Below are 10,635 nucleotides of genomic sequence, written 5' to 3'. Positions count from 1 at the left end.
ATTACAGGCCTCTCTCATCTTTTTAAGTGGGAGAACTTGCACAATTGGTGACTGACTAAATACTTATTTTCCCCACTGTATAAGGTTAAGTATAGTTTTGTTTGACAATACTTTAAATTAAATAAAACTAGCAACACATTACGTTCTGTTTTATTTAAAGAAGTGAGGAGTAGGGAAACGAAAAATTATGTTTTTTTGATACTGAGACTGGACGAGTAGATCTCGGCAAACTGCCGACTTCAAAAGTCTTGGTTCAAAAAAGTTGGGCACCCCTGGTGTAGCATCTACATTCTTCTTCTGCGCATGCAGGACGCTTCAGGGCTGAAGACACTGGAGTCTGAAGGCRGTTGGATTTAAATTACAACGTGGATGAGCACCCAAAAGAAACTGAATTTGAGCAAAAAAATCAGAACTGACTCTTAAGACCTGCAGTATAAACATAGCTTTAAACTAAATGTGGCAGGCTGGGGTCACTGAAGACTGCACATGCATAAGACAAACACTCAATGCATCACAGGCAGTGAGGTTTTAGGGATTTTCTCTGGTGTAGAGAAAAGAAAATCTTGAAAATTTAGCACAGATTTGTGTTGCAACTAAACTGAGCTCACAGGTAATTTTCTTTCTTCCTCCATTTCTGTTTTGTTAAACACCACAGGGTTTATWGAAATGTCTCCAAAACTATGCAACTAATGTGACTAAGTCAAGAGTCTGAAAAGAAAGTTGCATCATAATGCAAAGTGCGAACATGTGCATCCGGATCTTTCTAATTCTTGTGTTTTGGAACATTCAGGACACATGAATTAGAAAGAACAGCCTCACAACAGCAAGTGTGAACAAGGTTTAAGATCCAGAGAGGAGCAGCACAAAACATTCCACTGAAACTGAAGTGCTATAAGAAGCCCTTTCACTCTTACCTCTCTGCCAGATTTAATTAGATAGGGCAAAATTAGATAGAGAGGATCCATTGGTGTGACAAAAATGAGTCTTCCATCTGTTTAAAAGACAACACAACAAAAATCAGACACTGATATAATGTGGTAAATGTATGTAACAAGACTAAAAGGAACTGCAATATTGGTTCGTTAACCTGTCAAAGTTATCATTTTCCATTAATCAGAACTTCAAATTAATAAATCAACCCAGCAAGCACAGTCAGTTACAGACCGTCTGGTTCTGACATCAGCTTTTGTTGTATTCAGAAATATGTTTCAGGTTTCTCTGAGGGTGTATGACCTCTGAGATTTTCTAAATTGATCATATGACATCAGCAACATTTCATAGATTATGTTCTTTGGACTGCATTGAGATTAAGCACCCACCTCTCTGTACAGTCTGGCCAACAAACCAAGAGTGAAAATCTTCTTCAAATGCTTTGACCTCATACAGCTGCAAATCCCCACTCCCCAGCACGTACAGAGACGCTTCATCTGCAGCAACAAAACGGGAACCGTGTCAGTTTCATTTCTGCAAACGCTGGTCACAAATAGAAAGAAATTGTTGTGAAAGCCCATGAGACACATACAGAAACCTGGGTTTAGGTTTTGACATTGTAGTGATATGTCAACAGTCCATCTGAAACACACCTTTATATCTACACTACACATTTTCTTATTGGTGGTTCAATTGAGACAGATCGAACTAATGTGAAAAATGTGAAGACTTAACAAACGATACTCCAAAATTTGGTGGAAAGTGTTTTAAGAAGTCCAGATTGAAATCTGTAGACATTTGTGTTTGCACATGCCACTACTAACAAACATGTATTAACATTTTCACCCACTCATATTATCCCTCAGGTACTCCACATGTTTATAATGATGGGAAATGTGAACATAATCTTCAATTCTGCCCACCTTTTACAATAGCTTTTATTATAGCAAACATATCTGGAGAAAATTATCTTTGTTTGGTACTGTCTGTGCCACAAGCTTAAAAATACAATGGAACTGTATTATTAATATTAATAACAGTAATAGCAGCTACTACAGTGAAAACATTATTTGTAATAAATAGCATCAAATGCCACAAGGCTGGATAATGATAGTTTATTAACTATTAAATAAGTATTGTAACTCCTAAAAATCGTGTTTTAGTGTCRCATAGTTTAAAAGAATGAGGCCTCCCTGAAATACTGTTTTATCCCTCTTCTGATTATTATTCATCATCACAGTAAAGTTAAAAAAGCACCTTTGGTACAAAACAAGACAAGAGATTAAGAATAAACAAGTTAAACCTGTTGAGGGATTCCTCATCCTCAAAAAAGCTGGATCACTGTTGTGCTTCGTTGAGTTTATTATTGAGTCTGCAGACAGAAGAATAACATCACATTAGGGACCATCACCAAAAACAAAAGATGCAAAAACCACATGAGAGAATTTATTATAAAACTTTGAATTTATATGGTGAAACTGTGGGCACTAAATTACAGCTTTTATACATTTAGTTCTCTTCTTCTACGCATAGTCTGGTTTTACTTTTGAAGTTCTGCACCCATTGTAAGGTCTATGTACAATACCTAACATGTGACGTTGTTTCATGTTATTGATAAAGTTTATTTGAATAACAATCAGCTAGGTAGTTAGCATTCGTTAGCGTTGTCTTTTATTGTCTGACGTTAATGTTCAAATCCTTTAGCATTAAAACTAACAACTGCAACCCTAGTTGAAGCAAGACATCGGTGAGTTATTGAAGTTTAATAAATGTTATGTGTTAGTATCAGCCACACACACACTTAACCTACCTGCAGAAATTACAACCCAATTGTCATTCTGTGTGTTTGGCGTTCGTCTCTTTTTAGGGGCCATGTTGTTGAATTAAACTAAAACTGGTCAGTTTCTGCTGCCGAATCCTTCTCTCGAGCTAAATAATATTCGCAGGTTACAACTGCAGGAAGTAGCTACTTTAGCCTGACAACATGAGCTCAGAAAGGGCGCCTCTCTGCGTTTCCGATTCTTCCATTTTCTGTCAAGTACACGAAAACATTAAAAGTAAACAAAGATCCGCAAGAAATGTCCACTATCTTTCTAAAAATATGTATTTGACGTAAAATAAACGCTTGTTGTTTCGTCATGTTCTCAAAAAATGGCATATAAATATGTTGTTTTATATTTTTATTTTAACCTAATCACCCCTGCTTTTTAACATTTGGTATATTCCGGATTGACGTCAGAGCATCCTGTAGGTTATCCATGCAGCCACTAGATGACGCCCGAGAGCTTTGTTTAAATCTGCCAAAAATGATTGAGGTTTCATTTGCACCGATCTTTTATCGCCCACTTCAACTGATACATCCTTGCTGAYTTGAGTTTTTAGTCACTGCTCTGAGGTCCAGGATGTTTGGTGTTTGGTTGCCCATTGGCTCACTGGCATACAACAGATTGAGGGATCCATCTGTGCTTCAAAAAGAGGACAGCCTCGTTCACTTTCTCTCTCAGGATGTGACACTGTGTGTCCCAGTTGGTTTTCAGTGACTCATTTGTTTTTTGTTTTTGTTTTTTTTTTTTTGTAATTTCTCCCCTCCCTCCTTTCTTTTTGCATTGTGCCTATGGATGCTCAAATGATCTGTAGGAAGGTTGCATGTGTGTGTTTTCAACCTTTTTATTTGACTATAACCAGTTGTTTAGGGGCATTTTTATACATTTTATGGCTTTTAATTTTTCTCTGTGACTCTCAGTCCATTAACAGGTTTTTATTAGGCTCGTTTTAGTAATGAGAAAATGAGATGTTTGTGATCTGTTACTCTACAGGGATTATGAGAGGAAAATTAGGGTCTGCACATGATTCTACAACCTGCTTATTTTCAGTCTCTGATTTTGTGTTTTTTTACCACATTTTTTTCCATACAAAAATGAGTTTTCTTTCCAAGTCTATTTGCCAAAATTTAAGCAACACATGTTCTAAACTCTTTGAACGCTGCATCAGCTCCTCCTTGAAATCAGTGTGATTTATGTTGCTGTGACAAAAAAAAAAAAAAAAGAGCATGGGTGAGATATTGTCTGTGAATTACTTGTTTTATGGCTCTCGAGGGAATCATACACGACAGCCTGTGCAGCTAAATAGAATATTCCATGAAAGCCTTTCTTTCATTTTGGGCTGCTTGAGGGAACGTCTGTGTTTCTGGCGGGCCCGGGAGAACAACAGCGGCCTTTTTAAAAACACTGGACCACAGAAAAGCCCCAAAGAGTTGAGTTGCTCTGTCATCAGCATGCGAGAACAAAGTGGATCTAAATTTAAGTCTATGGTTTGGACCCCCAGTCTGAAGCCTCTGGATTGTCTCTCAAACTTTATTCCATCAATCTTGCATCAAAAAAAAAATCTTTAAAGAAAAATGTCATTCTCTCTACCCAAATGTCCTTCCTCCCTCTATACGTTTATTTATTTATATATAAAAAGTAGCATTCTATATTGCCTGCTGAAATGTTGTAATGACTCGGCTAATTTCACAGCAATTTTTTATTTTTTTCTGTAAAATGATTGAATGAACCTTTAGCTATCTTTTTGGCCACCGAGGTCAATCAGCTGTGGCAGCCATCTTGAATCAGGTTGATTCAAAAGTTGAGTTACAGACATAAAGTGATTATTTTCTGAGGGTTTAATCAAAATCATCATGAGATATTTTGCTACTACAGAAACAAATAGACTATTTCATCATCAACAGCCATTCGTGGTTATTTTTATTTATTATAAATTGATACTATATGGACTTTTTGTTGTTTTTATGAATTAATGAAATGTGTTATATATTTTATGTATTGGCAGAACTATGTTTAGATGTTGCAACTTAGACTTAATTTTGTGTTGCACAAACCACATTTTCATGATGATTAGACAAACACACCTGCTGTTTTTTTAGAGGAAAAGTGTCAAGATCAGTGGGGTTTTTTTCTGTTTTGAATTTTATTTTCATGTTTATTTTATGGTGTTTAGTGTCCATGTATATTTTCTTTGTTGCCTCCCTGTGTTTCCAGCCATTATTGGTATGTTTCAACAGTTAAACTTCGCTCCTCAGTCCTGCCATGCCCACCTACACCTGGTCTTCATTTCATTCATCCTCAGCTGCAGACGCCTCCCCTCCTTAAGGTTTGTTTATTCATCATGCAAGACGTGCGGCTGTGGCCCAGCGATGACGTAATTGCGTTTGTGTCACTGACTGCACTGAGTGTTTATACTTGGAGAAGATGTCGGGGATACATTATAGTAATCCCTCCCTCTGCCCTCCCTCCGCATACGTCAAGCAAGACAAGCGTGATTTTATATTTAAGCTTCTGTAATAAATCTCTTCATTTTCTCTAAAAATTAGGCTAGCGAGGGTGTTTTRTTACCTCGATTTGTGAGTCCGTTGTGTTGGATGTTGTCATGTTTGTTGTTGTCCCCCGGTGTTTAATGTACGTGTCCAGCAAAAAAAAAGGGGGCAAAAAAAGAAAAAACGGAGGAACTGGATTGGTCCCGCCAGGATCCCCGCTCCGAACCTGCATTCTCCGTTTGGTGTTTGTAAACCGGTCACGGAGAGTCCGCCACCGTTTGCGGCAGACAGCCTCCTCTGTTTGCAACGTTTCTGCAATCTCCCTCCATGAATTTTTTTTGCCATTTGGCATTACTTGTACTCCGCAGTAGAGAAGTCATATAGATGTTTGTACCTACGGACCACCTCTGCGAGTTTCTCTTCGAAACTATCCGTGTTTACAAACAAAAACCGGCCTCTGGAAGCGAGTACTGGGTAGCGGAGTGATACAACAAACAAAAACACCCACAAACTTTGAACCAATCACACGGGCCGAGCTGCAACCTCCATGTCTCGGAGCGCTGACTGGGGGCAATGTATCGGACAGCTGTCACCGGGGGATCGCAGCGGGAGTGCAGACGGAAGTTGCGTAACTTTTTTTCACTCAGCGGGGGGTAAAAGACGTGCGACAAGAAGTATAAACCAGCCTTTAGTCCTGGATTATAAGAAATATGCTGATGCATCATGGGTTTCTCTGTATCACTTCTGCATGTCATTAGCTCATTTGTTTGATCAGAGCACATCTTGATTTCTCATAAACAGTTATCCACAACAGGTAAGATATTACTTGTTCATAACCTTTCCACATAAGCCCACTTTAGTAAGATCTGAACTATTCCTTTCAGAGAGAAAAGGGACATTTTTATCCGAGGCTGCTGCCAGGAGAATCTAACTATAACTAGAAATACAACTGATGCTTGGGGCTTTCATGTCGTGCATAAAACCACATAATCATTTTTGAACTTAAAAAATGCAAAAACTCAATTTTTTTGAATAAGGATACTTTGACGTCCTCGCAGCCCATAATCAGAGCAAAACAGATGTGTGGAGAGTTTCCCACTGCAGCAGAAAAGCATTTGAGTCATCATCTGGGATTCCCTTCCTCTCGCTTCCAAATATGGGTGGGATTGTGGGAGAGCGGGAAGAATGTAGAAGGTAGAGGATCCCCCTCCTTCTCCTCCTCCTCCTCTCTTCTCCTCCAAGTGATGTCAGAGAAACAGGCTCGCGCTGACTGGAAATTCACAGGAAGGAATGTGGAGAATGTCACTGAAATGCTGTTCATTCAGTCATGTTTGTAAGATGCCTGTAGTCAACACACTTAATCACACAAACACACTCATGCAGTGTTTCACCAGTCTTCTCACTGGAGAGATGTTTCTTCCCGTAATTCCTCAGATGAAGTTTTTTTTCCCTCCTACCACTGACAGCATGGTGAGTCCTGATTCCCAGCATCCACTGCTCTGCCCTACCCTGGGATAAATGTGGTTTTTTCCCTCGCCATGTGTGGGAATGGTGTAATGGCTTGACCATTAAGTGTTTCGTGTAAAGTGGAGGCCTTTGTGTTTTGAAACAGATGAGTAACAACAAGCAGTCTTCACTCAAATGAATGAGTAAATTTTTCATGGTGATATATCTTAATGAAAAGATAAAAGTCAAGTCTTAACTAGAGGAGCATGTTGAAACTCATTAGGTTCACTGGCAACAGGTCCAGGGGACTGAGAACATTTTAGAAAAGCTGAATATCTGAAGTAAAAATGGGCAGAGGTTCATCAGTCTGAAAAAATCAGATTAAATTAAAAAATTGTTAAATTAGTCCCACTTGTGCTGAACAATCTCTGATGACGTCCAGCCATCTATTATCTTTACCTGCTTCTTCTTTTCCAGGTCACTGCATGGGTCACTGGTGCCGATATCCATTATTTGATTGTTAATGCATTAAAAGACTCTCAGAGTTGCAAACAGAGACCAAATTAAACTGGTTTTCTGACTTTAATCAAAGACATCAGCTCTAACTTCCAAGGTGAATGTGAAACAGTAACCTGCTGGCCGTGGTCGACATCAAAGCCATACCCTGTTTAAAAAAAAAATATCTTTTCAAATTTTGGCATCTAAAATATTTTGCTCAGGAGTTAAGTATTCCTCTTGTTTTACAGTAAGTTGTGTGAATATGTGTGTCCAATCCTGATCCTCGAGGACCACTATCCTGAATGTTTAAGATGCTTCTCTTGTCCAACCTGATTTGAATGATTGGGTGATTAACAGGCTTCTGCGGAACATGCAGAGGTAATTCAATCATTGAATACTGTGTTGCAACAGGTAAACAAATAAAACAGGCAAGATACCGAGAGCCCTTAAGGACCGAGATTGGACTCCATGAGGGCCTTTACTTCTGTCAGTGTGCCCCAGGGYAGCTGTGACTACAATGTAGCTGACCAACATCAGTGTGTGAAAGTGTGTGTGTTACTGCAAGTGTAAAGTGCTTTGGGGTCCGACTGAGCTTGATAAAGCACTACCGTATATAAGTTCAGACCATTTACTATTTTACTGTAAAAAAAAAAAAAGGCTGAGGATATTACAATGAGTTTCAAAATTATCTACTTGGGAATTGTTTGTGTTTTGCTGTCTTGCAGTCTGACATTTAATTAGATTTTTAGATGGATAACAATTAAATTCTAAAAAAACATTTTAGAAGAGGGGTGCTGGATCGAATCCTGACCTTTCTGGGTAGAAAATATGATTCATCTCAATAGTCCAGGTAGAAAATTCTAAAAGAATTGAATTGAAAACCTAATTTTATTTTTTAGATTTTTGGGTAGAGTTTGCATGTTGTCTCCGATCATGCATTGTTTTACTGCTGGTTCCTCCCACAGACCAAAAACATGAATGTTTGGCTAAATCGTAACTCTAAATAGGTGTGAGTGGGAGAGCGGGTGGTTGTTTGTCTCTATGTGTTCCTGTGATGGACTTGCACCCTGTCCAGGGTGTACCCCACCTCTTGCACTGTGACTGCTGGATATGAGGACCAGTGACCTCTATGACCCTGAAAGGAAGAAGCGGGTAAAAAAATAATCAATGGATGGATAATACTTTGATTAAATAAATTAAATGTGTAAAAAATAGTTTTGAATAAGTCTGAAATAACAAAAGAAGAAAAAGTTGCATTTGTATATGTAGTGCTTAGTCTCAAGTCTCATCAGGTTCATCTCTGAGCTTGGTCTATTTAGACACTTACATTTTTGCCCATTCTGCTTCAGCTCCTTCAGGTTGGATGGGCACTGCTTGTGTACAACAATTTTCAAATTATTTTTCTCAGTCTAATTGAGGTCTGGGTTTTGCCTCTTTTTAGTATATTAAGCTGCTTCAGCGTTGTGTTACGGGTCGTTATTCTGTTGGAAAGTGAACCTCCATCACAGAATCAAATCTCTGAAAGACTAACTTGTTTCCATCTAGAACTCATTTATATTTTGCTTCATCCGTCTTCCCTTCAACTCTGACCTGTTTCACAGTCCCTGTTGGTGAAAAAAAAAGTCCCATAACATGATACTGCCGCTTCTATGCTTCCCTGTGGGGATGGTGTTCTAGATTGCCTAAAAACTCAAGTTTGCTCTTATCTGTTAACTTCTTACACATATTTGGAAAACTAATTCTAAACAATGCAGCTTTTTTTGAGGATTTTTTTTCCTGGACAGACACTCCTAAATCTGTAGAAGAGCTGCAGTTCCATCATGGTTCTCTTTGGCCTCCCAGGTGTTTCTCTGATTAATGCCCTCTCTGCCTGGTTTATGAGTTTTGGTGGACAGCCTTTATTGTGCCGGTCATAATGGCATAATCTTTTTCACTTTTCAGTACTACATTCACTGCAGCTCTGTGTGATATTCAGGGTTCCGGTAAGTAACAGCTCCTGAGCACAAACATTAGTGGGGCAGACCTTTTCTAGCCAGACCAAATTTTAAAATTTGCACTACATTTTCTAGAAAAAGACAGGACACCTATAGTTTAATATTTATTTTGTTGCTTTGTTTCGTTGTTGTTGTCGTTTGTTTTGTCTCCCTTCAGCAGGTCAAGACTAGACTTACCATGTTGGATAAAATACCCTCTCTGTTTTTAGCTTTCTGTGTTTGGTTCAAGTCCGTCTGTTCTGATAATTTATCTTCTAGTTTCTGTCTCACAAATAAACTTTTAAACAAAAAATCTTCCCTGTTGGACACATCAGGTTTTTCTGCACATTTATTCCTTCATTAAATCAGATCACATGAGATTTAGCAACAGCAATGAGCTAAAACTAGCAGCATGTGTCCATGGGGCAGACTTATGAAACTATTGAGCTGTTTGCAGTTCCGATCACTGTCAACGGACATTCACATCCCCTGATGAAAGGCAGACCTGTCCCACAACTGCAGATAAGTAAGAAGAGTACAGCATATATTACATTATTACAACAATACAGAATTTTCTAGCAATGGTCCAGACATACAAAGACCTTGTATAAACTTTGACCTTGACCTTACTGGGAGGATGGAAAAAAAAGATGTTGATGGTGCAAATATGTATCAAGTTTTGTTAAGTTATCTTGAGCAGATCAACAGTTATGTGCAGAACAAGAGAAAGTGAAGACTTTACTGGCCATTGCATTTTTGTTCGATTCTAATCTCCCTTYTCTGCTCTATCTCGGTTTTCTCCATTGACATGGATTTCTCCAGTAGAGTTTTAAACTGGCCAATCARCGAACAGGAGTTGTGAACGATGACTTAGATTTTCTGTGCTTTTAGTAGTCTGCCTGTAGTTTAATAACGACAGTGGAGGAAGTCAACGAAGCCATTCAGACTGTGTTGATGAAGCTTCCAAATATTGAGCAATAAAAGTCAGACCAAGAGGAATGTTTAAGACATTTTATTGCTGGCAAAGATGATGTGGATGGTTGTTGACAGTGCATGCAATTTCTGGTAAGCTTCTCAACTTAGCTTCCTTCATGATCGAGCTGGCACACTACATACTTCACAGCCAAACATTAGTGATTGGGTAAAATCAGATCCAGTCGTTTTAAACTTCAACAAAGTCCACGCCTCCAGAAAGCAATCGCTTCTTAATAGCCGAGAGTCTGGCCTCTGTACAAAGCAAAGTAAAGAACAAGATGCTGGTTTTTACCAGGCTGAGACTTTACCATTTTACATCTGCCTTTGACAGGTGAATAAAAAAGGAATGAATCACAAAAAATGTTTGAACTTCAGTTTTAATTTTCCCAAGATAGAACACAGAACAGAAAAATACACGACAAGCTAAGTAATTAGGTAATTTACATCATCAAGTTAAGTACCATTTACCATTTATTTGGAGAAAATACATTAGGGTGAGTG

General features: G+C 38.5%; 1 protein-coding gene across 2 annotated transcripts in view; it reads right to left on the bottom strand.

The window, feature by feature from the left end:
* The window catches only part of rnaseh2b (ribonuclease H2, subunit B), a 9,431-nt gene extending 6,461 nt beyond the window's left edge, over positions 1 to 2,970 (bottom strand). Inside the window, exons 1-4 of one of the 2 annotated variants that reach the window (XM_014011703.1) lie at positions 2,741 to 2,970; positions 2,234 to 2,302; positions 1,320 to 1,427; positions 915 to 991 (exon numbers count right to left, since the gene is read on the bottom strand). In XM_014011703.1, coding sequence (XP_013867157.1) covers positions 915 to 991; positions 1,320 to 1,427; positions 2,234 to 2,302; positions 2,741 to 2,804 — 318 coding nt within the window. In that variant the 5' untranslated portion in view covers positions 2,805 to 2,970. The remainder of the gene's footprint in view (positions 1 to 914; positions 992 to 1,319; positions 1,428 to 2,233; positions 2,303 to 2,740) is intronic. The other variant, XM_014011702.1, reaches the window with a different exon arrangement.
* Between the last annotated feature and the right edge of the window lie 7,665 nt (positions 2,971 to 10,635).

The sequence above is a fragment of the Austrofundulus limnaeus genome, unplaced genomic scaffold (genome assembly GCF_001266775.1).
Source record: "Austrofundulus limnaeus strain Quisiro unplaced genomic scaffold, Austrofundulus_limnaeus-1.0 Scaffold83, whole genome shotgun sequence".
NCBI lineage: Eukaryota > Metazoa > Chordata > Actinopteri > Cyprinodontiformes > Rivulidae > Austrofundulus > Austrofundulus limnaeus.
This window is presented reverse-complemented; position numbering and strand designations above follow the sequence as displayed.